Raw genomic sequence first — 27,853 nt, forward strand, 5'->3', positions numbered from 1 at the left:
CTGCAAATTAGTTCATGACCAAAGACAAATATCATGAAATTGTTTTATTTATTTAGTTCAAGCAGGAACATACAAAAAGATAGAAATGATTAATAAGCCAACAACAGTTACAACACATCAGTCACTTTTACAGTACAGAAACAGCATTACATTGGCCCGTACCCCTGTGGCCCCCACCTCAATCCAGGGGAATATCAGCTGTTGAAGACCACCCCAGAGGGTGCACCGAATAGCCACTCGCCTTTCTTTTGGCACAGCTCAACCTCAGTAGGCCCTCTGTCACAATGCAACGACACCTGCATTTAGATCTTTACTTACTCGTACACATAGTGTAGCGTGTACAGGAGACGGTGTGGAGATTTAATTCCCTTCGCTGAATGAGACGGTCGATAGTGATACAGGTGTGTGGCAGACCCAGCCACTGGATTTAAACAGCTCCATCCAATAAGACTCACTCAGACACACACAGACTCTGTCCCAGTCTCTCAGCATGTGCAATGTGAGCCTTCTCAAGATATTCAGATTCTAAATATACACTTCTCTATCCAAATCATATCTATACTTGTTTCCTAAACCATACATGAAACAGTTTTGACAACATATGTCAGGACTTCACCTCACTTTTATACTGTAGCTACCATACTCATAAGGGCAAAATGGCTGCTGTATGAATAATTATGGTCAATGACAATGACTCTGTACATTGGTAAAACACAACTGGAACAGTTGGAACAGAATATCACCACATGAGCATCTTCATGAGGTAATGGTCAAAATCCAATGACTTTCTCTTTGACCATTTTGTGCTGAGCAAAAAATAAAAGATATTTAAAAAAAAAAAGATAGGACATCAGGTGTAACAAAATGAAATAAAAATCAATGAACAGCCTTCCACGAGGGACACCAAAGAGCCTACATTTCTATCCGAGGATAAAACATCTACGTGAAAATGAGGCCATTACACGTGAACAGCATCCCATCATCACAGTGCCTGATGATCTCTACTGTCTCATATTAGTTGCTTTTCTTGATTCATACACAGCAGTGTTCCTATGAATCACAAGATTCTCAAATCTAGGTTGTAAAATGGTGGAAAAGTACAAGATTGCACTTGCTCGTTCTTTCTTTTACAGGAATCTGAGCAATATTTAAGTCCAGCAGTGGTATTTGCGGCAGGTTTACAGTTATTTCAGTCCAGTAATACGAAATAAATCCTTATTTCAGTCTAATCAATTCAAGCCAGTCAGAACGCAGTAGATCTGTCGACATGTTCCTTATATCCAAGTGTATAGTTGGCCTGTGACAGTAGGCATTGTTGTGCATGTATTTTAGAACACAATGAGTTCTCAGGTCTCACATTCCCAGTGAAGCCTTTAACAGAGATGCCATATCTTCAGGTATGGAGCCCTCTCCACCTGACAAGAAAATAATGTGTTATTAGTCGTCATTACAAACACATGCATGCCTTGGTTGTCCCACGTGAGCCACCACCGTCTCCTAAATCAATCAATGACATCGGGGAGGGTCTAACAGTAGGCATGCGTCTCCTCTGACACTCGTCACGTGTCCACCAGTCCGCAGATTTCTTTGCTGAGAGGAGTTTCACCGGGTGGATGTAAAGCATACAGTGGAACATGCTATCCCACTTGGTTCTGTACACTGCTGAACAGACACCCTGACCAGGCTATAGGAGTCGCTATAATGCAGTGGTTCTCAAGCATTTTCATATCAAGCACCAGCAAATTGATATCCATTTGGCCAAGAGACCAAGAGACTCCAGATAGTTTTCTGAAAAAGCTATGTTTCTATGTCAGTCGTTCTTCGATTTTTCAAAAATAGCAGACCTACAAACTCGTAGCGCGCCACTCGGTGGCACGCTATGAGCTTGTAGATCTGCTATTTTTCAATAGCTAAAGCATAACATAACACCAAAAGGTTCCCGCCCAAAATGGGTTAATCACGTCAACCATTATCCCTTTTCTGAGAATGTCATAATATAATATGAGAATAATAAAATAATAAGAACATATGGAACATTTTATACATTTCAAATATATCATGATAAATATTGTATCGTGGACTTTTTCGTGATACCGTATCAGCGTATTGTATGTTTTTGTTATGTTACACCCCTAATCAGCGTATTGTATGTTTTTGTTATGTTACACCCCTAATATTTATTTACTCTATTATAGGTGATATTTTTCTCTTTTGAATAAATATGTGCTGCTTACGTCATTTTCACACAGTGCCCACCCTCACCCCCCATTTATCAGTCACTACCATGTTTGCGTGTAAAAGACAAGACAATATGCAATGCATGGACCCACCCTCCTCTGCAGCCGTCATGTCTTGTTCCAGCTTCAGTTTCCTCTTTCCGAGCCGCAGCATTGAGTCCTCTATTGTGTCCTTATGGACCAACTTAATCACCCTCACTGTCCTGAAACACACACACACACACACACACACACACACACACACACACACACACACACACACACACACACACACACACACACACACACACACACACACACACACACACACACACACACACACACACACACACACACACACACACACACACACACACACACACACACACACACACACACACACACACACACACACACACACACACACACACACACACACACACACACACACAGTAGTCCATCAGCCTGTTCCACACCATTATCAGAACCACATGAACCGTATCGTTCCAATTCTGGACATGTCATAGGCAGGCAAAAATAGGGGAACATTTCGCGAAAAGAGCAAATCTATATCAAACTCATAATGTGTCACAAAGAGATTGGTTGTACAGGGAAAAGGGGAGGATACGTACAAAGTCTATACCCTTGAGGTAGTAGTGTGGAGTAGAGACAGTTTTTGAGACTTCTGAATGAAAATCTTCTCTTGCATAACCCCCCTCTTGCACATGCCTTTACAATTTCTCTGCCTATTGAGACCTCCTGTTCAATGAAAGAGCTCTTGTTCTTCTCTGTTGGAAAATAAGTATGACTGTGGATGGAAATGGGACAGCCAGGAGACTACATCTTAAGTCCTGGCCCCAGGATATTTCACTAAAGTACAGGGTAAACTCCTTGTACTTTGTTCAGGGTTGACATTCATATAGCACAGATGAAGGTCCCAGGACCAAAACATTTGCTAATTTTATGCACCCCTCACTTTGAGCACAGGGCACTTTATTAGCATATCAAATAAATACAATTGTCTTATCTCTGTCTAAGGAGTCTTCCTTAACCCCCTTATTGCCCTTGACGGTATTGACGTAGTGAATTAATTAGTTAGGCTGTGCAACAGTGAGTGGTGAAAACCACCAACTGTCAAAAACGCTATTTTCGTGCTTGGATGGACCCAGCCAGCCAGTGGTTGCACCACTCAAAAATAATAATAATAAATAAGCCTTCACAACTCATATACGTATATGGTCTGTAAAGCCTAATTTATGCTTTGTCGCACAACAAGAAGAGAGAAAGCGAGAAACAGTGAGAATCAGTTAACCTCGGCGAGTGACAAGGTTGTGCATTAAATTAAGCTGGAGTGTGTATGTGCTGGAATGTGCAACAGGTTATATTAATCCCTGTGTTATTACTTTGCACGTGGGAATGTGTGTCTGTTACCTGGTCTGGCCTAGACGGTGACATCTGTCCTCTGCCTGTTTGTCGTTGTAAGGGTTGAAGTCGATGTCGTGTAAGATGACGACATTAGCTGAGGTCAGGTTGATACCCAGGCCACCCGCCTTCGTTGACAACAGGAACACAAAGATGTCAAGGTCCGTGTTGAAGTCATCAATCAGCCCAATCCTGTAGGTCAGAAAGATAGTTGCCGTTCAAGATATTATCTTGTGCATATCATATTGCTGCTGTTGCAGTCTTTTTCATATCACACAGTTATTTTCACCTACAGTATAAGTGATAGGGGAATAGGTTACAAATGTAATCAATAGTTATCACCATGAAACTTCCCAAGTTGATTACTTACACAAAGACGATGACGATGATTTATTGTATTACACATTTTCTGAAATTGTACATTTAAATGCAATTAAATCTAAAAGAGCCAGCTTAGGTGGTTCGGGCATCTGGTTAGGATGCCTCTCGAGCGTCTCCCTAGGGAGGTCCTCGATGCACGTCCCACTGGAAGGAGACCTCGGGGCAGAACAAGGCGCAGATGGAAGGATTACATCAACTCACTGGCCTTGGAAAGCCTCGGGATCCCCCAGGAGGAAGTTACTAATGTTGCTCTGGAGAGGGTGGAGCTGTTGCATAGAAAATATGAAAAAGCTACTACTGTGGAAGGGTTATCAATATAAGTGTACTTATATTGATCCTATAAACATTTAATATGTATGGTTTTGCCCACTCAATTCATAATTAACGTTCCAATTTTGGAGCTCTGGCTCATGGACTAAGAACCAAAAAGCACTGAATCGGTTCAATCCCTGTGGAAGGGGGACACAGAGGCACACCAACACATCAAAGGCCCTTATAACTTTAAGTGTTATGCATGATTTATACGTCTACATGACTGAAATACAAATTTTCAATTACTAATGATTAGGTCCCCACATGACAAAATCTGACTGATTAAAATAGATAAAGTTTCAGTTCCAACACTGAAGCTACACATTCAGTTGTGTAGCTTTGGTAGCTACTACCTTAGCTTCTCTTTGAGCTCAGTGGTGTAGCAACAGTCCATTAATAAATATAGTACGGTAATCACTGGATAGCACACAGAGATAAGTGACAACTGGCAATAATTGTCAAATTACGTGCATTCATTAAAAAGTCATTGCAAATAAGAATAAACTAAAAGTACTCCTTGGAGCACAGGTCTCCACCACCAGGGGCCCATTTCACGAAACTTGGATTAACTAATCCAGGCTTTAAGCCAAAACCAGGCTTGTTAAATCCTGGTCTGTACAGCCTGGTTTATTCTGTTCCACTAAAGCCAAGCGAGGCCAAAGAGATTCTATATAGAGGCGACACTCCTCAAATACTTGGAATCACCACTAGATGGCGCAGCGGTAGTGCTTTGAAGGTAGCCTGGCTAATAAGCCAGACTAATATCACACAACACTGTCGCGGTATATCAGTCTGGGCTGGCTCCACTTGGATTTCATTTCCCGGGGAACATTTTCTCTTTGACGCAATTGGTCAGAGCTACGGTCAGTCAAAAGTCTCAAGCATTGAACGTCACTGTACCAAAGCCCGCCCATATTGCATACCGTGTCCCGATTGGTCCGACCTGTTCTCTGCTGTAGGAAAGAGGCGTGCTACTGAGCCTCGCCAGACCGTAATCCGCTGGTAGGCAACTTTTTTTTGCCAACGGCTGATTCGGTCTGGTTTATTAACCAGGCTACTTTGAAGGCACCTTGCCGCTCGCGCCACCTAGTGGTAATTCCAAAGACTGTAGTCAGAACGCTACTTATCCAGTGATAACTGGATCATATAGGCTCATCATATATAGGCTCTGCTCATATAACTATATATGCTCTGCTGTCTGCTCTAAATTAATCAAAAATAATTGAGCAAAGTCTTCGGGCACATGATCACTTATAGCTGTTTAGGCTGGATCACCCAAATAATGCTAGACTGCAAAAAAATATATATACAGTATCATTTGTCATGACCCATTGGAAAGCACTTTGGGTTAACTGAGGTTTATAAATGTGCCACATGAATAAAGATGACTTGATGTTGTGACTGTCTGGGGAGAAAGGTTTCAAGTAGGCTATATCAAACAATAATGCTTAATAATGGTTGTAGTTATATCTTTTCCTTTCCATTTAATTGCACTAAAATCTGAATTCAATTTTGGACGCACGTTTACACGCATAGGGCACGCCCACGCACATAATGCCTACTTATATTCTGAATGAATATGTTACTAAAGTCATTTCAGCTTTGATCCATTCATAAATATGATAAATAATGAGTAAATTATTAAGTAGCATGCATATTTATAATACCATTTCGCTGTTCAACACAGACCAGTCCTGTAGAAGGATAATATTAGAAGTAGAATAGAATGAAAATGACTTTTTAATGTTTTTTAGAGCAACCGGAAGTTGCGTCATCACACCAATATGGCGGAGGCACTGGGCGCTGGTTGTTACTATGGGACTTAATGGGAGTGTCGCCTCTTTATATAGAATCTCTTTGGCAAGGCTGAGAATGGGCGGATTTATCAAGCCAGGATCATCAAGCCTGGCTGAATGCACAGTCTGGCTTTTCCTCACTAGACTCATGCAGTGGAGCACAGATTTACTGATCCTTCTTCGTGGGGTTTTATGGCAGTTGGCCTCCTTAATGTTTTCATTACCGCCCCCTTCTGTATATCTCAATATAGTAACTTAGAATCTATCCCACAGCCTTGCTCTACATTTAACCACTACTCTTAACTTAAACTTCATAATGAAATAGTCATAATAAATAACTAAAAAATACATTGCATGGATGCACCTGGTACGTATCTTCAGTGATGTTTCCTGAGGTCAACGGGGTTTCGGGTCTTCCAACATCATACCCCTCACTCAGGCGACCAGCCGGGGTTGATCAAATTCCGACTTATGTCCCAGTAGCTACCCTTGATCAGTCCATCAGGGAATGAGCAAGGCCACACAATCCGTTGCTCCGGAACTACTCTGCCAGTACTGGGAGAACCTAAATCTGGCCCGTGGAAGGACTAGGCTCTGTGGGTTGACTCCTGACCGGGCCCCTCCTACGTTTCACCAGGTCCACTCCTGCTCTCACCAGGCCCAGGACCTGTGCGTTGCACCAGACTCCCAGTACCAGGCACTCCATTCAGGAGTGGTGGACTATAATGGCCCTCCTAAAGGCCTCACCAATATAATATAACAAGATTCTTATTGTAAGCATAATGATATTGTAGCATCGTGATATTTGGCCATAACTCCCTTCTCTGAGGGAGCTACCTTTGGGGAAGGGGGTTGTTGCCCAGACTGGTGAACTGTGGGTCATGGGTTCAATCCTGGCTTGGGGCGATGCACTTCTTAGCCATTGGTGTGTGAAATGTTACAATGTTAATATGTTGTATAACAATGAATAATGGTAACATTTAGTAATGTTTTCACTTTTACAAAAAAAAAATATATACAAAAAATTTTTATGTATTTGATTCTTCTTAACAACTTGCACCACAGAAAACCAATTCTGGGGGAACATTCACCAAAAGTAGCTGATCTAAGCTCACATGATGAGATTGTGCAGTATATTTTGGTTCTTTGATTTTGTATATAGGGCTTAAATTAGTCCTTTAATGGCAATGTGTACCTAGAGTATATTATGTTTTAATGCAGCCTAATAAAAATAAGGCAACATAAACCCATAATAATTGGGTGGCAGTGTGGAAAAGATCTTTGGTTTGTGATCAGATTGACTGCTTAATGAACAGTAAAGACAACATGATAGGTTAAACCTGTCTGTTAGCCTGGTCCGGAGCAGGTTAAGGCTTAGTTAGTTAAGGCTTAGTTAGTTAGCAGTGCATTTTCAGTTTAGTTTTCCTTTTTATGGAAAACATGTTTTAAGTTTTACTTCAGTTATCAATAGTTTGTATTGGCACAAATGCATTTGATACTCCAAATAATGTAATTCTAATGAATTTCTAACCTTGAACTAAATTCATTACTGACCTGTCTGCAATGGGTGTCTGTCCATCCAGTCTGATGTAGCGATGTTTGAGGTGTCTCATCAATACCTCCACGATGTCCAGCATCATGGTGAACTGACTAAATAAGACCACTCTATCTCCCTGTGTGGTGAAAGAACAATGCACCCATAAATTAATAAGAAATTAACTAAGAAAGACAGTGACATCTCAGTCATGCATTGAGCTTGTTGATTGCCATTTTAACAGTTTTTGCACGACATGACAATAAAACAAAGCTTAAGTTGTATTAATGAATAGAATTATCCTGTACATAATCGACATACCCTCAGCTAAAATGTAGAGTCGTTACCTTGTCCTTGAGTGAGGCCAGCAGTTCTGTTAGGTAATGAAACTTCCCAGAGTCAAGGACCACGTGCGTTTCAAGCTGATAGGAGCTGATGGAGGTGTACTGCTGACACAGACGATGCAGCTCAAAGTCCGACATAACTTCCATGTCCTCTTGGATAAGATCAGCGTTGGCATCACGGTGAGTTGGCTCCTGGAGGTGGAGAGGTATAGGGAAACAATTAGAGATGTTCCATCTTTTCCTAATACAGATGCCTGCAACTTGCATATGGGTTGATACAGAGTACTGATCCGACACCAATGTGTAATAAATAAATAAAAACCTCAGAATAAATTACAATTCCATTAATAATTGTTAAAATGCAGCCTCAAGTTAGTAAAATTATAATGTAAATTGTACAGAAGGGTATAAAATAGCACTTCAAAATGTGTTTAGTATAAATGAAATGCGTGGAACTCACCTTGAGCATGAGTTCGCTCATGACGTGCAGTTTCTCTGTGGTGTAGTACTGTCTATGAAGCAACGGGTGGTTGGCCATCTTCCTTAACTGCATGTACACATTACACAACTCTCGCTCTGTAGAGGGGTGTGAGAGGTAAGAAGAGGGATAAGAGTGTATGAAAATAATATATTATGTTATGTCAGGGTCTCCCCTAGGTATACATACAATTTGAGGCATAGCAATTCATCTGATTTTCAGAGCCCCTTGGTTAATATTAAAATGAACGCATTAATCAATAAAAAGTGTTTTAACATTTTGTGACGTTTAACACAAATTATGCTAATGGCGTGTATATACACGTCTTTAGAATCCAAACCACGGGGTGCCTTGGACGTGTATAGACATCTTTAGGTCCTTTTTATTATTGATATCAAACCATTTTCTAAAACATATATATATTTTGGCCTTTCCTTCTTCAGCGACCTCCTTCGCGCATGCGCACTGCCGTTTGGCTCATATGCACTGCCGGTTCACTTCCTTGTTTACGGGCCGACAAAAAAGGCTCATAACTCTAAATCGACGGTGCTCTCCATGGTTTTGACCAAAGGGCAATGTTCCGTCTTCATTTCTGACTTCAGCATGCATCTCATTTGGAATATTAACACTTCTAGAGAGACATAAGACGAGGCGAGGTAGTGTGAGGTAAGAACGGAAGATTATGGCTCCCAGTTTTGGGGGGGATAACGGAAGGCGGGGCTTTTCAGAGTCAAATCTGACTCATCTGCTGGCACTCTAGCGCCATTATTTTGAAGAATTCCCAAGCAAAAAAAGTAAGGAAACCCAGTGTGTAAATTATAATAGAGTGGGTTACAGTGCAGTGTAGTTGAGTACATGATGCCTTACTCTCTCCTGTGGTCGACTTTTTGAGTTTAGTAAAGAGGTCCTGGTACAGAGTCTGTTGTTTCTCGCTCATGGGGCAGTACTCAATAATCTCCTCTTTGGCTGGGAGTTGCTTCAGAACCTGGAATAAATAAATAAAAATCAACCACTTCTTTCACCTCTAAAAATAAAGTTGATTCTGACCCATGTACGAATCGTGTTCGCTTTGGCAATAAAAACATCAATAATGAACCATAATTGTCCCATTGACCATCATGGTATACTTGACATTACTGCTGACCCTTTTCCAGAGCATCATGTCCGATTTTCAAGGAAGCCAATCTAAGCCAAACATACAGTACCGTAGTTCCTAGAGGCAAGTTTGATTTATAATCTGTATTCAAATAACCATGATTTGTTAATCAAATATAAATAAGTTGTGTCCAAGTTGTGTCCCATTAGTTGTTGGGGTAATTACTGTACTTTACTGCCAATAATACGAAATGCGAGGAACAGTAAGGGGTTAACAGTATTCTTGTTCAGGGACACTTTGAGATACACTATCGAGCAGACGATTGAACCGATGACCTTCCAATGCCCAGACAGCATATTTACACACTCATCTACTTCACACACAAACATCAACTTCGAGTCAGTTGAATACTACGGTAGTTATTACATACATTTCACTTTGGCTATTACTTATACATTTATCAATTATCACAGCATAATTATTAATGGCCTTTGAATTAAGAGTTAGCACATTTTTCTTCTTTTTACTTCAGCTCACCTCGCTCTTCACTCTTCGGAGGATAAATGGTTTCATGATACTCTTAGCCTGAGCAATTCGGTCCCTCTCAAAAGGACTCTGCTCCTCGTGAGGTTTCTAACACAAAAGACACACCGTCAGACACCACACCACACCGACACTTTGTGAAGTACAGGTATGAATTGAAAATAAAGAAAATTTAAAAAAGAAAAAGAAAAGCTGAGTAACATCGGTCAGGTCATCTTGGTCAGAAAGTACAGTTAAGAATTGTAATAGTTTGTAATTGTAATGACAGAATATCAGTTTGAATAAAAAGAATAATTGATAAATGCACATTCTAGGAAGGAAATAATTGAATAAATTAAAAATATTACACACTTACCTGTGAGAACATCTTGGTGAACTGTTTGGTGGAGCTAGAGAACATAGAAGGCATGATGAAGTTTAACAGAGACATCAGTTCTAGTAAGTTGTTCTGTAGGGGAGTTCCTGTCAGCAGCAAACGATGCTCGGCCTGGAGTAGAGATAAAAAGAGAGATGGACAAGAGATAGAGGGATTAAGACATGCCAAAAAACATCAAAGTTGCAGTTCATCAATTGCGAGGGGGAAAGAGAAGATTTCCGTATGCGAGATCACAAGAAAACGTTGAGTGGTAGGATCAACTAACGTTAATTTCCATGAGGTTGCGGTAGCGGAGGGTGTTCATGTTCTTCAACATGTGACCTTCATCGAACACAGCGTAATTCAGACGCAGCTTCATGAAGAGAGTGCGGTCACTATGGTTCCCAACGGCCAAGTTGTACCTGCAAAACACCACAAGAAAGATTAATAAAAATCACATCGGTGTGAAGTGAGTGGTGCAACGCCGTGTGGGAGCCCCGCGTCCGAACCGGTCGAGAAGCGACAGAGTTACCATGTTGGGGTTCCCAGGGGGTCCCTCTACTGTACTGTACTGTCACACCCAAAATCATCACTTGTGAAAACCAACCAAACGCTATTTCCGTGCTCGGACACAGCCAGCCAGGGACACAGCCAGAGACACACAAAGCTCTGTATAGGAGTGGTACTGTACTGTACTGTACTGTCACACCCAAAATCATCATATATACAGTTAATCATCATATATACAGTGTGTGTGTGTGTGTGTGTTTGTGTGTGTGAGGTTGCACAACAGGGACACTTGGTTGTGAACGCTATTTTCGTGCTCGGACACACACAAGCTCCGTATAGGAGTGGTTGCACCACTCAAAAACCACAGCAATATAAAAACATAGCAGGCTGCATGAGACTGACATTATACGATGTACACTTTGATGTCAAGAACACAGCTGCAGCTCATTATTTTATACATATTTTTTTTTAGCCTGTACTGGAAAACTAAAAGCACACACTGCTCCCAATGTATAGATTCATAGTGACCAAAAATACTCTAGGAGTGGGGACAGAATCATTATTACAATAAACTATAAAATCAAAATCAGACTATAGGGCTTCATAATTTTCCTCTTTAAATGATTGATGATTTGTCTGCATTAACCACTGACTGCATACAAACAGATGTTAACGTGTACACACAGTGTGAGGGCAGGCTAATTGCCTGGGACTATTGATTACAATAACACAATGACATGGAAAACCAAATGCAGTGAGAAATAAGAAACATTAATCACATATACAGAGCCAGCTCTATACTCACGTGGTCACGATAACATTGAAATTGACTGCTCCATCGAGAATATCACGCCTGATGTATCGACGGTCCTCCTGATTTCCTGTAAATACAAATGTCGTCTTAGCTTTGCTGTGTATGTTAATTTACAACTTTGACAAACTCAAAAAGTAATCCTATGAATACAATTTGACTGGATGACAACTGTGGTTTAACCCATTTAGAGAGCAAACACACACACACACACACACACACACGCACACGCACACGCACACGCACACGGCTAGTGAGAAGTTTAAGTTTACCAACTTTCCAATATGCACAAGGAAGCTATTATAATAGCAGACTTTGACTAGTTCAGTGTATGTTATTAAGAAACCAACTGCTTTCAGTAGGCTACGTGTTGCGTTTGTTGTAAGATGCTGTCCTTTTGCACCACAATTTAATCATTTAGACTGCAGATTGACAGGCAAAATCCCTCAACAGTGACACCCATAGGCAAATATGTATTTTTTTCATTTTACCTGAAAAAGCCTCAGAAAGAAACTGCCATGGCTAATGGCTCACTGGAGTGGATTTTACTGTTAAAACCTTTTAATACATGTTTGAAGGACAATGATAAACTTTAAAACAGCATGTCATGAGACCATGAGACAAAAAAGGAAATTAGAAGTTGTTTTAACAGTAATAAATACTAAAGAAATACAAAGAAGCATTTTACCATAATAGATCAGAACTACTAGTTTTGGACACCATAGCTTAAACTCCCGAACCCAGTTATCTGCAAGAAAGAGGGAATGAAATTCAAATGAAGGAATAAATTGTTGCTGCCGGGCAGAAACCATGTTATGTCCAAACCCATTACTTTTCAGAACATGTAAAGAACAAACTTGAGTTCCGATGGATCCAATGTAGTCATTTAGTCACAACTCTTAATACTTTATTGGTTAAATATTTAGAAAACCCACAGACAGACTTGACCACTTTCAAGTTGGCATGCATGTCATAAGCAAATATTTAAAAAATATGTTTGAATGTGAATTTATCTGTTTCGCTAGTTCTTAAATTGACATGGGCATAAGGTATAAAATAGGGCATTAACGATACAAGGTTTCAGCCTAAATGTTAAAAGAAATGCTGTTAGAGCCTGTAGAAATTATTTGTCTGACAAATGTAAAAGAGGAGGTAAAGGAGACAGATATAGTGCTTAAAACAGTATGACATGTGGCTACATCAGATATTCAGTGTTGGATACGGTGTCAAATTGTGGCCTTTCTGCCTAAACTCTATGGGCATTTTATAACATTGAGGTTGTGAAAAAATTATAATGAAGGAAAATATCATAAACCTACTGTATCATGAACAAAGACAGTGAAGAGATGTCATGTTATCAAATGAGGTGTTGACAGAAACGTGAATTGTGCCGTTTAAGTGTTTATTACCAAGCGTAGAGGACGGCACAACGATGAGGTGAGGACCTTCTACTCCATTTTGGAAGAGCTGGGCTAGGAACGCTATGGCCTGGATAGTCTTCCCCAAACCCTGACAATAGAAACAGGAGAAAGAAATAGCGAGGTGGTGGAAGAGAAAGAAGGTGGAGAGGAATACATAAAAGGCCAGGTGTCAATGTACAAAAAGTGTACACACTCCAGTATAAATGGTTAAAAAGAAGAAGAAAGAAAAACAAAACCTTCAATCTCAAATTTTAGTGATCAGACTATCTGACAACACTATAGTTTAACCACAGTAGGCAAATCAAAACACTGCTCTCTCCCAAGCCTTTGATGACATACTGTATCTCTGACTCTCTGCCCATCTCTCCTGTGCTCTGCTTGTATTTTCACCTGTGAGGTGGTTATTCAACACTACCCCCCCCCCCCCCACACACACACACACACACACACACACACACACACTTCTCACCTATTCATACAGTCAAGCCGAATCTCCCAACCCCTTGAATAAAATAAACAAATCTGTATTTTGACACGCAGGTGTGATTGAAGATTACAAAGTGCTTAGGGTTATCAAACTATATGTTGACATGTAGGTGTGATTGAAGATTACAAGTGCTTAGGTTGTCAAACTGTTCGAGAGAGCATTTGTGTCGGTACAAAGCCCTGAGCAGCTGTGTCCACACATATACATATTTGTGCGTGCGTGCATGTGTGTGTGAGTGAGAGAAACGTCTTACCATCTCATCAGCCAGTATGCCACTGAGTTTGTGTTGGTTCAGTAAGAGCAGCCATTTCAGACCAATCATCTGATAGGGCTTCAGTTTTAATCTGACAAGACAATCAGGAGTCAATGATCAGACAACAATGACAGGTTTTTGGGTGACACCATAGGGTGCTCGCATACACATGACCGTGGCCTAATGCAAACTGGAGGTCCTTGAAATTAAAAAGGTTGAGAATCACTTCTCTAGGCAGCGCGTGTGTGTGTGTGTGTGTGTGTGTGTGTGTGTGTGTGTGTGTGCGCGTGCGCATGACTCACTGGCTATTGAGAATGCTGGGTTGTTTATTTCCCCTTGTGCCATTCTCCATGATCTGAGTGACATGTTTGACCATTTTAGAAGAGATGGTTTCACATTTGCACATGAGCCCCTGGACCACCATGCGCTCCTTGAGGACCACTCTGCAGCCAAACAGCAGGTCCTCGCTCAGACCAGCCTCGCTAACAAAGGTCTCTTTCTGGGGAAGGAAAGGATACAGTGTTTCAGTTATTGACAACCCAATAGTAAGTCATGTGACAAACCATTCACTCCCTATGCCAGGTTGGCAGAGTGTAGCGCCCAGGATTACAATAGACAATTGACACTGGGTGGAAAAAAGAGTTACAAAAACGCAGGATAAAAACACAAAATAACGATTCCCACGATTTTGCAAACCATTTTTAACCCAGTGTGTATTCCTGGGCACTACAGTTCCTCTGCCAACCTGGGGGGGGGGGGGGGGGGGGGGAAGACTGCCCTCATGCTTCCTTCTATGCATGAGGATTCCAAGCCTCTTCTTTTCACCTGACAGGGGGGAGTTAATGGTGAGTGTGTCACTAGAGGGTAGCACAGGTCCACTCGGAATCATATTGCCACAGGTCTCGGTCGGATCCATTTGAAATGGATGGACCCGACGACCAGCTGTTTATTAATCTCTTAAGAGACATGTGTGTTGTAATTACACTCCCAAATCCAGTCCATTCTCGCATGTGTGTCTGTCTGCAACACAGACGCACATCGCCACAGCTGAGGATAGTCTGTGATTACTCTGGTGGGGCAGGGGGAGCAGGAGGTGACTGACACACATGGCTAATATGAATACCACATTGATTTTAGCAAAAAATGAAGTCCGGGTCCAATACGGCATTTGAATAATCCTCGGTTCATTTCAGACCGGGCCAAGTTTGCCTCGGTCCCGTTTCGGCTAATCCAATTTTTAATTTTTGAAAAAGATGTAATTATTCAATTCAACAAATGGTTGGTCTAGCACGGTTCCTAACTTCCTCCAAAACTCCAATGTTTCCATAGTAGATATACAAATATTTACTGATTCTATGATGACAAAGGGAGGTTAAAATGTGTCAGGTTATGCTTTGCCAGAGCTCTGCTGACCCAACATGTCAAGAAATGTCTGAGCAAAAAAAAAACTCAAGTTAAACACAACATCATAAAGCCATTTGCCAGATGGTTGGTGCAATGCTTTCAAACTAAAACACCTTTGTCTACCGATTGCTTGTGCAAATATTTTTTACCTGGGAACATGATCAGAAGGATGCCAATTTGATGACATATCTTTGATTTGAGCACAAAGACATCAAATTAGATGTGTGTACTTACACCATTACTGTATACTTGGTGCACGTACACATACAGTTGAGTACACAGACACACACGTTCTCTCACCAGGCTCTCCCAGCTATCAAAGGGCCTCAGCTCCACAATCTTCTTGGCCTTCTTAAGAGAGCAAGAAGTAATGAGTGTCAGTTCATCCAACGACGCCTCCTGGAAGAACTTGACGATCTGTTCCCTAGGAGCAGATCGAGACTTCTCACTGGCCTCCTCTATAGAGTCCAGGTCGTCTTCAGAATCCTCAAACTCACTGCTGACTGGCTCCAGTAGTTCGTTTTCAGAGTCATCCTCCCCAGAGCTCACTCGCTCATAGGAGGCGTGGGCCTTCCTCTTCCTCTCCTCTGCCTCTTTCTTGGCTATACTCGTCGCACTAGCGAATTTGGACAGCGTCTTGGTTAGTGTGGAGGAATAGAACTTGGTTGGTGAATGGGAGGAGTTCAAGGAGGAGGATGGTGATTGCGACAAGTCGGAGCGTTTGGTGAGCCAGGTGGACAGAGTGGACGTGCTGCTGTTCGCTGATGCCTCTTTTCCATGTGTGGAGTTTTTGTGGTGCCTCCTGTCCCTGCTCGACTTGTGCTCCTCCTTTGATTTATTGGTTTTCTCTTCCTTGGACTCAGATGAACTAAAGACAGCATCGTCTGTTATGAAAATAATTGCATCAGTATTACTTACTTGTCAGTTAATTGAAGAACATTATTTAGAAATCATTTAAATGAGCATTCATCACAGGTAAAGGCCCTACGGAATAAAAGTGGCAGTTCGGCACTTAACATGTGTAGACGGTCACAATGTTATGTAGACATAAGACTTCTTTGACTGTTTTGTGACTGGGACAGCAGACAAATTAATGTGTTGAAATAAAGGAGCGGGGGACACTCAATTTTTGCATTTACAGAACATTTTAGAATTTGTGTGATTCTGTGAAAATGGAATCCATATGACCGTTCACCGTACACAAGAAATTAGAGGCCAATGAAAGCTAATTCAAGATGAACATCAGTGTTGTGTCCTGACCTGGGTCTGAGAACATTATCAGAGTCTCCAGAGCATCTTCATATATCCAGTCATGCTGCTTCAGCACAATCTTCAGCTCCTACACACAAAGAATAAATTGGAATTTAAAGTTATAAATTAATTGCAATGTAAATAATAGTAACCCCACACAATATAAGTGTATGTCCACCACACAATGTAGGCAATAGTAGAATAAAGAGTGTGCAAACATAAAGCATAGAATAAACAGTGGGTCTCTGTGGAAACGTTATGAGAAAAGAGAATACAGCAAGAAACACACACACACATTCACCTTTTTTTCCTGGTCAGGGAACTTTTTCTGTAATCGCTCTACCATAGCTTCATGCTTCTCCCAGTCCGGCTCTTCCTCTTCCTCATCAGTGTCCTGACTGGTCTCCATCTGTCAAACAATAAGAACCCGCTTCAACTACAGGAAGGCGTGCAGTGCAGTCATTGATGGGGTTGATCATTTTGTTCAATACATTATCATACATCATATAGATTGCCATCCTTTGTACTGTTTCTTAAGCAACTCACGGCCACTCATCCCCTCCCTCTTGCCCTAGTCACCAGCTTCAGTTCAAACCCCAGACACAGGAGTGAGCATCCAAGGTCGACAAGTTAAACCCACAAAGTTATTATGACTGTAATTTTTACAGTACACAAAAAAAATGTATGGTTTGGTCGTACAGTTAACCTTGTTCTGCAATTGCAATAATATAGCCTGACAGTTCAAACCGTGTATTTAGCCTCACTGGTCTCATATTTTTGAGTGGTGTAAACCACTCCTACAACTGGCTTTTGTGTGCAGAAAAAATGAGCATGGTTGCTATGTTCAAAATAATTTCTGACGTAATTAAATCACACCCGGGTGAACTGGATGACCGTAGCGACCATGCTCATTTTTTCTGCGCAAAAAAAGCCAGTTGTGAAATCACATCCGGGTGTGATTTCATTACGTCAGACATGATTTCATTACGTCAGACAGACCTTACACCACTCAGTTCACACGGGTGTGATTTTTTTTAAAACTACTTAATTTTGGCCTTTGGTTTGCTTACTTGCGTCATTCACCAGGTTCATTTACTGTGGCAAACTAAGTTGATGAGGTTAAATTGAATACAACAGATATGATGACATACAGACATTTTCATCCATTCATAGAAACCCGGGCCCCCAAGCTCTGGAATGCCCTACCTACTGACCTAAGATGTCCCGCCTGAAAACCCACCTTTATGTTAAAGCATTTTCTTAATTGTCATTTTTGTATTATTATTATGCATGTTTTGTATTTTTATGCCTGCTATTGCATGGATTGATCTTTTGTTGTTTTCTTTTGCTCGATGATGTAAAGCACTTTGTGACTTTGTCTAGAAATGTGTTATATAAATACATTCATTATCATTATAGAAAGCTCGGGTGAAAAGCAAATCAAGTGCTCCCTAAAGTACTACCCATCAGGACCTGAATTTCAGTGCGACATTTGTGTATTTTCAGCAACGTGTTGTGAATGCGGAAGGACTGGATTAGCAGCAGTCTTCAGCCTTCCATGCGGCCTCTCCCTCTCTCCAAGGCTCCCTTCCACCGGTTAATGCATGATTATTCTATACTTTACCAGACAGCATTGCACAACAACAAAAAATATCAGATCTACGAGCTTGTGACGTACATACAGCTCCATCTCAATGAATTAGAATATTGTGTAAAAGTTCATTTCTTTCCCTAATATAATTCATAAAGTGGAACTTTCATATTTTCTCAATTAATTGTGCATAAAGTGAAGTATTTAAAAAAAAGTTTTAATCTTGATGATTATGGCGTACAGCTCATGAAAGTCAAAAAATCCCATCTCAACAAATAAGAATATTTTACGAGACATGCAGTCAATACTTGGTCTGGGCTACTTTTGAACAAATTATTTCATCAATGTGGCGTGGCATGGAGGTGATCAGCCTTCGTCACTGTTGAGGTGTTATGGAAGCCCAGGTTTGCTTTGATAACAGCCGTAAATGCATGTGTATTGTTGAGTCTCATGTGTCACACCTTCCTCTTGACAACCTAGATTCTCTGTGGGGTTCAGGTCAGGCCAGTTCGCTGGTCAGTCAAGCACAGTAATACCATGGTCAGTACACCAGTTACTAGTAGTTTTGGCACTGTGGGCAGGTGCCAAATCAAGCTGGAAAGGAAAATTAGCATCTCCATGAAGCTTGTCGACATACTGAAGCACAATGTACTCTAAAAAGATGGCTGTGTTGAAACTAACAAGTTTTCACTGTCAGTGGATCAACACCAGCGGATAACATGGCCAAAATCAGTCTCAACACAAAACCATCTATTATGATATTTTACAGCACTGTGTGCCTCCGTACATTGACAAGCTTTATGTTGATGCTGATCTTCCTTTTCAGGCAGCACTTGGCACCTGCCCACAGAGCCAAGACTACTAGTAATTGGTGTACCGACCATGGTATTACTGTGCTTAACTGACCAGCCAACTGGCCTGACGTGAACCCCACAGAGAATCTAGGTTGTACTGTCAAGAGGAAGGTGTGAGACATGAGACTCAATACAAATATAATTTACGGCTGTTATCAAACAAACCTGGGCTTCCATAAGACCTCAACAGTGCCACAGGCTGACCACCTCCATGCCACACCCCATTGATGAAATCATTATTTTGTTCAAAAGTAGCCCAGACCAAGTATTAACTGCAGACATTAATATACTTTTCAGATGGTCGACATGTCTCGTTTAAAAAGAAAGTTTGTGGTTTTTTAGATTTTCATGAGCTTTATGGCATAATCATCAAGATTAAAACAAACAGTTTTAAATACTTCACTTTATGTACAATGAATTGAGAATACTAGTCCTTATCCGTTCTGAATATATGAACAGCAAATGATGTTCAGTGTGGGTAATCTATCTAATAATTTAGTGATCGCTCGCCCGCTGGCGAAACAACTGAAGTTACGCGGAAAAGTGTGTCCCAGTATTAATCTGTGTCCGTCCCAACATGCATTTCACTGGTGACCCGGAAGCCGTCCCAACATGCATTCTAAGGAAGTATTCTGACTGACTGAAAGACAGCAGACAGACAGCGACCGAGAAAAATAGACAGCGGGCGAGCGATCGCTAAATTATTAGATAGATATTAAAGTTTCACATTTTGAATTATATTATGGAAGAAAAACTTTTACAAAATATTCTAATTCATTGAGATGGAGCTGTAGATTGTCTATTTTCAGCACTAGACAACACCATTGTGCGACAAAGGAGGGAGAACGAGAGGATGAGTAAGGGAAGGAGAGAGGTAGAGTGAGGGACAGACAGAGAGCCTTATTTATAAAAGAAGTTAATAGTAGATGTCATGCCACAAATTCACAATGGCTGTACCTGTAGTACATGGTATTATCATGTTAGTAGTAATCATACCAATGGTCTCATTTTCTTGCTAGGTGGTACCACATCACTGTCCTGGGAGCTGCTGGGTTCCATATGCCTTTTCTTTGATTCTGAAGCTGATATGAGAAATGAGGGCTTTATTACAATCTTACGCAACCACAACCATTATTTTCTTTTCAACTGTCAATTCTCATCGATATAGTGTTTACTGTTTGGATTACTCACTGGTCATGATGCATGCAGCTATAGCGCCGTCCAAGGTGCCTGTGCTCGTAACAACCTGCACAATAGACCAGACAAGAAGCTCAACGGTTCAAGATAACAAGAATGAGATTTAAGACACTCCAACCTTTTAATTTAACCCATTTATGCCTGAGGCCGATTCTAAAAACACCTTTTAGATCCTGACTGTTATGGCCCTGTGGGTCATAATGTGTATATTCCTGTGTTGCTCTGTCTTTTTCCCTCAGTGTTTGTGTGAATGAGTGAGGAGTGACTGATAGAGGACCAGCTGGGATGAGTAGTGATTGAGTGAGTGGTTGCCAGCTTGTGAGTAGACTAGTGGAGTGGTGTATGAATGTGAGCGGATCTTGCTGGTGATTGGCTCCTCTGACCAGGCTCACCTATAAAGCTGCCTGTTGTCAGTCCTTCTGATGTCTTCCTTCTAGCCAAGTCCTAAGTACCAGCACTTTGACAGTTTTTAGCGTTTGATGTGATCTAGATGTATTCGGTATGTAGGGGTGGGTGACCTCTTTTTGTCAACTTTGTATTTTGATTGTTTGTTAGGAGTTGTGTTTTGTGTTATGGTCCACACCCTGAGGTATTGTACCCTGTAAATGCATTTTACCTTTAATACATCCTACAGCCATAGGATTTTAACCATGTGTGGCCTGACTGAATTGGGAACTGGGTAGGAGGGAGTCCATTTTAATCTTGCGACCAAAGGTTGCCCTAGACTGGGTTGTAATATGGGGGCTCGTCAAAGCTTTGTTAAACCTGTTTTTGGTAAGTTCACATCTTGTACTTCTGGTTGGCATTATTGTATATTTGAGTTAGTGACTTTGATTTGGAATTTTTGAAAGTGGCATTGAGTGGTAAAGTTAAAAGTGCTCATGATCAAGAAGCTGGGGGAGGGGTTTGTGGCATTTTTTCTCACAACTGCAGGGGTGGGGGCGGGAACAATAATTGTAAAAGCTGAGGTGGAGCACTTTGCCTGCCCTGCTTATGGTGCCCGTGCACCCACTCCCAAAAATCCTCTTAGTACACCAAGGCCCTTTCTGAAACCAGTCCCTTGACTTGAAGTGCTCTCGGGAGGTTCCCTCGTCAGGAAGTTCCCCTCCAGCTGAATCAAGTTCCCTTGATTAGGGTGCATGGGTATAAAAAACTGTTTGGAAATACACTCGCCCTCCTTGTGCAGAAACAGGAAACAGACACCATTCGTTGCCATGGGTACCATCATGCAATTGTGTTACCTGTTTTGTTTGTACAGTTATATTGCATTGCATCGTGTATGTTTGACATGGATTTCATTAATATGGAAAAAGGAAATGCAGTGACTGTCAAAAATGACATACATCCATGGTGTTTATAAATCATTGTTAAAAGTTGTTTTGTTTGTGTGGTTTCATTTAGTTTTTTTCACGGTGGGGTAAATAAAGAGCCCTTGTGAACATAAGTTGGAGCATTGTCTATTCTGCATCAGATGAAGATTGTTTAGGAGGAGTTTATCATTCATTTGTGGTTCTTACATTTGTAGGTCGCGGTTTCCATGCGGACAGAGCAGGGCTGCACAAGGCAATTGAGTCTAGATCGGCACACTCGCTCTTGAGGGCTTTATAAGCCACTTCCACTCAAGGCTGCTTGGTTTCGGACGACACTTAATATGGCGCAGCCTCGCGTGAACGCACATATCGAGGGCGAGCAAGTGGCGAGGAGCTGGTTTCATCAAGGGGGCAAGGGAAGTTTGCTGACAGGCGGGGTCAGGGAGATGGGGGGGGGCCTTGCACTTCGGAGTGACAGTTTGAGAGCGGTGTTGTTCCCCCCCCCCCAGTTTTGCTCTGCAGTAGTGGTGAGTCACACAAAAACCTAGTATGATCCTCAGGAGGGCTTCATTTTTGAGCAAACAAAGTTAATATAAAGCACAAGAGTTCTTAAAAAGTTCTATACCTTGAGTCAATGTCACTGTGGAAAGAGATATAAGGTGGCGAACTTAAGAGGGTCCAAGGCAGCTCTGTCCAGTAGAAGTAGAAAAATCCTTTATTTCATTAATTAATTAAATATTAAAAACAAGGGTTAACACGACCAACGCGTTTCGGCCTGCATGGGCCTTCATCAGGGTCAACTGGTGGGTTGTAATACTGACCAAAGGTTTGATGACTTGCTTTTCAAGGATGCAATTGGATTCCATTCATTTCAGTATGGGATTTGAAACACGCTTGATAGTTCATCCAACTATTGACTCAATTATTCAGGTAGATTTGGGAATAGCTGTAAAAGCTTTAAATCTGACATGGTTCCCAATCTTTTCACAATATTTTGCACAGAATTCTTACACTACCCACACCTATATCAAGTTATGTTTTGTTAATGGAAGGTTGTTTTTGAATGCTGTGGTAAACATGAGAAGCACTCTGTCTGTGGGATTATGGTACTTTAACCTTTATACCAATACCTGCAACACTTCCTCTTCGCTCTTGTCAGGGAAGATTTCCAATATTTTCTTTACCCTTCCCTCAATCGACTGCTCCATATCACAATTGGATGAGTTACTCGCAGGTTCCCTATGGAATACAGACATGGTGAAACGAGTCATTACATTTCAAAATCATTTAATTCAAACTACCTAATAAGGTTGCATCTTCAATCGTATCTGAAGAAATTAAGCAATACAATAGTAGGCAGGCATACATTTACTCAATGTTAAGCGGACTACAATGATTCCCAATATGAGTTTCAACAGTTGCAGTTTTGGGATTCAAGTGTTTGCCGTTGCAACTTGTTGCATTGCAAATCATTTGTGTGGACTGGGCTTAAGTCTACTTAAAATGTCTCTCCACCATAGGATTCTTTCTGACCCTTACTCGTCTCTGATGGTTAACGTTATTTTGGCATTTGGATCACGACGTTCTTCCTCATCTGTGTCACTAGTAATAGTAATTACATCCTCACGAGCCACTCTTCGGAGATGCGGGTTTTTAACAGATATCACTCGAGCTGTAAAACAATATGAGAAATGTGTTACAGATGATGCATTGACTACTTAGGAATTTATTCACAGATTGGAAATTTTTCTGATAATGTTCCCTGACAAAGCAATAATGTTCACAGTGTCATTTCAGGACACCTAAGATCGTTTGCCAGTACTAGATTTGATTTTGAGGATGTATTGCTTTGCATACTTGAAAACAAGTAATTTACAAACACTTCAAAAACCTGCTACTTGCTGGTACAGTGCATCTCGTCATAAATACAGTGTATTGTAGTTACCCTCTGGGCCAGGACGGTCCTCCTCATCTGTGTCACTAATGACCTCCTCATAAACCACTCCTCTGTGATGAGACTTCTTAGGGCTTTTGACAGGCGTCACTCGAGCTGTAAAACGGTATGAGAAATGTGATACACATGCACTTAATAAGGAGGAGTGGGCAGCCACAATGAAACATTTGTAAATGTTTGATTACGAACAGAAATGTTTGTTACTGCAACACTGAGTAACAAACTTGATTCAAGCACTGCCTTGGCACACAGTGCTGCACAGCCAAAGCTAGTTCTGGATGTTGTTGTTCCTTAAACCGGAAGTGACATCGCCAGATTCGCTCTATTTCAGGGTACCCCAATAGGCGGCCCGCGGGCCATTTGCGGCCCGCGGAGAGCCCCCTTGCGGCCCGCGGACCCCCCCCCAAAAACATATCTGGGGGTCCCAGATATAAACGGCATTAAATGGGGGTCAGTAGCCTATGGTCAGTAGCCTATGCATGTCAAACTGGGCATCCTTTTCAAATGGGGTCCTGCCCTGAAAATTCATTTTCAGGGCAGGACCTCGACCTCACGCGTGCGGACTCGGCCCCCAGCCTGGTACCCTAGTCAAAATATGGCCCTCGAGGAAAATTAATTGGGGAACCCTGCTCTATTTGGTCAAAATCGGCATAATGGTGACGCTACCACCACCATCAGGACTGGGTATAATACTATAGGATTGCCGTGTGAGAATGAGATGCAGTGTGTATATCAATCCACTGTTAATTAGGCTGGCCATAAGAGGGTTAAGGAAAAGTGGGTGGTCCAAAATGTACAAAAAATTATATATTTGGAAAGAAATGTAAACCATCCATGATGAAGTAAGGTCTAAATTTTCTACAATTCCCTTTATATTAAGGCTGCACAATACATTATCGTTATCAACATATTAACATGCACAATATCAGTATTGCAAAAAGGCAACATATTGCCATTCATTTATTGCTTGAATACTTTATTAAAGAGAAAGTGCCACAATTTTTGTATTTTTCCAGTTTTTCATGTGTCTGAGGGGACAGTACTTCATTGCGGCTTCAGTTCAGGTGGATCACTACCCACCAGGCAAACCAGGCATACTTAATGAACTGGTGGGCGTGTCCACATAAAAGCATGATTTTAACAAATACTGTACACTTTTTGGAAAAAGTTATTCCTCCTTATATTATAACAACATCTGATGATCATGTTTTAGGGTGGAAAGAAATCGTGGCACTCCATCTTTAACAGTTTCCAAAGTTTGCTAAGAGGATGTTTATTCAGCGCGTTTCCATTGGGGTCCAATCATCCAGAAGAGAACGGCACATAACAGCAGTGCGTTAAAATGCGATCTAAAAGCACTACTGTACTGTATTGTACTGTAGCAATACTGTATGTTTGTATGCTTAAAAAGGCAGCAGTGCTTATGTAATGTGTATTTTGTATATAAATATAATAAAGTAAGTATAACTATAATCATCGCCTGGTGTGATCTGCAACAGCACTGCCTGCTTCTAGTAAGAGCAGCACTGCTGGGCCAGCGTGCCTGTCACTCAAGACGGCCATGGCCACGCCTCCGTATCCTTTTGCAGTCCGAACTGAAAGCAGTTTGGACTGGAGAACCCTTTGTTGTTGATAAATTAGGATACATTTTACACTTTCACCGCCAGTTAATGCTTCATATTCATAAAATCTCTGGGATGATTTGTTGTTTGAATAGAGGGCACACATCACAATATAAAAATAGAAATGATTGCCAAGTATATTTCACCAGTAATAATAGGTAATAACAAGAAAAACACTGACATACCACTGACATATGCAGCCGATTACAGTACTTTTGCACTCTGCTTGCGCAAGAAATAATAATACATGGGATGGGTTGCATTCGCTTTGGGATGGTTGAAAAATGAATGAACTCTTGCACGTCACATCTTCAAATGCAGTTGAAAAGTTTATTATGGGAAAACAGTGAAAACACAATGTTTAGGTCTATTCAACCTTCATCAGGCTATCTATCAGCCTCATGAAGGTTGAATAGACCAAAACGTTGCTGTTGCCTTAATAAACCTTTTTTTCTTTTTTCAGTACATTGCGCACCCGTCGCCTGTAGGTGTGCAAAAGCCTTGTATTTTATTGCTTTGGGATGGTTACAATTTGGATTTTGTGATGGTTCTGGTACAGTGATGGAAAAGGTTAGTCTGAAGTAACTGAAGCCCTGTAGTTACCCTTTTGGACAGGACTTTGCACCTCATATGTGTCACTGTCATCTGTGACATCTGTGTCACTATCGACAATGACCGAATCCTCAAACACCTTAGGATCAGACTTCTTCATAGGGCTATTGTCAGATCTCATTCGAGCTGTAAAATTATATGAGAAAAACAATATTAGGAATGTGATAGAGATGATGCACATATAACAGTAAGGAGGAATTGCCTGCTTGGGAGGCAATTATTAGGAACACAATTTTTTGGGCCGAACAAATAATAGAAGAAAAAAACGGCAGGTTACAACACTTTGTTGTTTTTCTTCTTTGTAATTATTTGTTTGGTCCAAAATATTGTTTGTGTTGTCATGAGTTGTCACGACTCGAGTTGGCTTTGTCCGCGGCGTAACCGTCTTTAAATAAATACTTTTTGAAATGTCTATGGGAAAAATGCATTGGGATTCATTTCCTGGTCCATGGTAGGGGGCGGGAATGCGACGCTCTATATACCATTACTTATCCCTAATGCATTCATTGTTTCTATAGCTCATTGTGCAAATTGCGTATATCTCTTTGAGGGGCGCTAGCCCCTCCTAAGTCCAGCTTTGAGGGTGTGTGTAAACACAAACATTGAATGCCATTGACAATGAATGGCCAGTTTTGAGTATATGTCTAAACAAACATTATGTAAACAAACATTGAAGAAAAAAGTGAGGACGCAAATTGTGATTGGCCGGAATGAGATGTATGATGATAAGAGCGCCCCTCACTTTACATGGGTGTGATTTTTTCTTTTATGGCTTGCCCCCGTCTTATCGCTGCTTGCAGTTACCGGTATATATGTTTTTGTTTTTTTTAAGTCCACCGTTATCCTGCAAGTAACTTGCAGTCAAATGATTCTTTAGTGTTTGGTTTAGGGAGCGCTCATTCTGCCTATGTGCAATCATGTGGTAGGCTATGCACTAGGCAGGAAACTGAATGATTTAAAACATAAACACTTTGAAAGAATCATGGCTGCACAGAGTAAAGTAAGTAAGATGACAATAGCTGGATTCGTTTTCTAAACAAAGCCTTGATAGAGCCTATTCGCCTAAAAGAATAACTCAAGCTGTCCGCAGAGGCGCAATATTGGTGAGTTTGTCATTTCATGAATGGGGCTGTCAATGGAGGGCACTGCAACTTAGACCTTTCATTTCAATCTTTAAGTTGCTTGCAGCTATTGTGTTGCTCTAGAAATCTAAATGTCTAACAATTCTTAGGACCATGCATTGCACCGGTTATGTTGCGAGTGTGACAGTGACATACATTACTCTGACAGGCCAGGAAGCCAACTTTTGTCTACAGGCCACAGTGATTGATAAGACTTCTACAATCATTGTTCTAGCGAGATCTCTCAGTGGGTGGTCACCAGCGGTTACTTTAGCCAGATAAAACTACCATCCAGGCAGGCAGCCACAGTCACAATCCACAAGTTTACAGGCTAAGTAACTGTTAGCATTAGCATCTCTGACAGCTCTGGTAGACTGGTACAGCTAATAGCAAGTCAGCAGCTAAAATGAATACCGTTCATTATCGTTACCTGGCTTATTCTCTTTCTCCGATTCTGGACTTATGCTCCCGTTTTGCTGTTGTTTGTTTGGGGTCGTCTTCTTGTCAAAACGAAAACGGTCCAAATTGAACAGACTCATTTCCAATTGCCGCTGACGTGTAGAAGCGGCAGCTCTTTATCTCTTTCCGATGCCCTTTGTGTTACAAATGCATACGTATTTTCAGATTTTTCACTGACTTCAATCTAGCTGGTGCTGCAGCTAACAATGTAGCTTTGGTGCTTCATTAGCATTGCTGCATGGGGTTGTTGACGGCACGCTTGCAAAGGCAGAAAATGGAGAGGCTTTCGTTTCCTCCCTTAGTCCCTTACAAGACACTAATAACTAATACACACACGCTAAGGAGCTGTGAAACTCAAGACCGACGAATTCATAAATAACGCAAAATGCATTTATCCCAGATCTCCAGTCGGAGTTGTGTTAAAATAGGAAATGGCAAATGCCGACTGTAGCGTAGATCCCTTCCCGCGAACTCCCACTGTCCACGACAATGTTACACCAGGACTGTTGATTGGACAAG

General features: G+C 41.2%; 1 protein-coding gene across 2 annotated transcripts; it reads right to left on the reverse strand.

The window, feature by feature from the left end:
* Positions 1–29: 29 nt before the first annotated feature.
* Positions 30–27,853, reverse strand: smarcad1a (SNF2 related chromatin remodeling ATPase with DExD box 1a). 2 transcript variants are annotated; one of them, XM_079515675.1, is made up of 25 exons: positions 27,306–27,853; positions 25,746–25,880; positions 23,512–23,616; positions 23,106–23,238; positions 22,697–22,805; positions 20,251–20,305; positions 20,056–20,141; positions 16,916–17,023; positions 16,624–16,702; positions 15,664–16,247; positions 14,262–14,458; positions 13,960–14,050; positions 13,208–13,307; positions 12,487–12,546; positions 11,793–11,868; positions 10,764–10,899; positions 10,478–10,609; positions 10,117–10,212; positions 9,351–9,468; positions 8,466–8,581; positions 8,009–8,197; positions 7,682–7,800; positions 3,648–3,830; positions 2,331–2,440; positions 30–1,415 (listed from the first exon to the last, which is right to left on the reverse strand). In XM_079515675.1, exons 1-25 carry the CDS (start codon positions 27,412–27,414, stop codon positions 1,354–1,356), a joined length of 3,288 nt encoding a protein of 1,095 aa, XP_079371801.1. In that variant the 5' UTR covers positions 27,415–27,853; the 3' UTR covers positions 30–1,353. The 2 variants fall into 2 exon arrangements, with proteins under 2 accessions (XP_079371801.1, XP_079371802.1); XM_079515676.1 differs by lacking the exons at positions 22,697–22,805; positions 23,106–23,238; positions 23,512–23,616; positions 25,746–25,880; positions 27,306–27,853 and adding an exon at positions 20,420–20,551.

This window comes from Electrona antarctica (assembly GCF_951216825.1).
Source record: "Electrona antarctica genome assembly, chromosome: 12".
Lineage (NCBI taxonomy): Eukaryota > Metazoa > Chordata > Actinopteri > Myctophiformes > Myctophidae > Electrona > Electrona antarctica.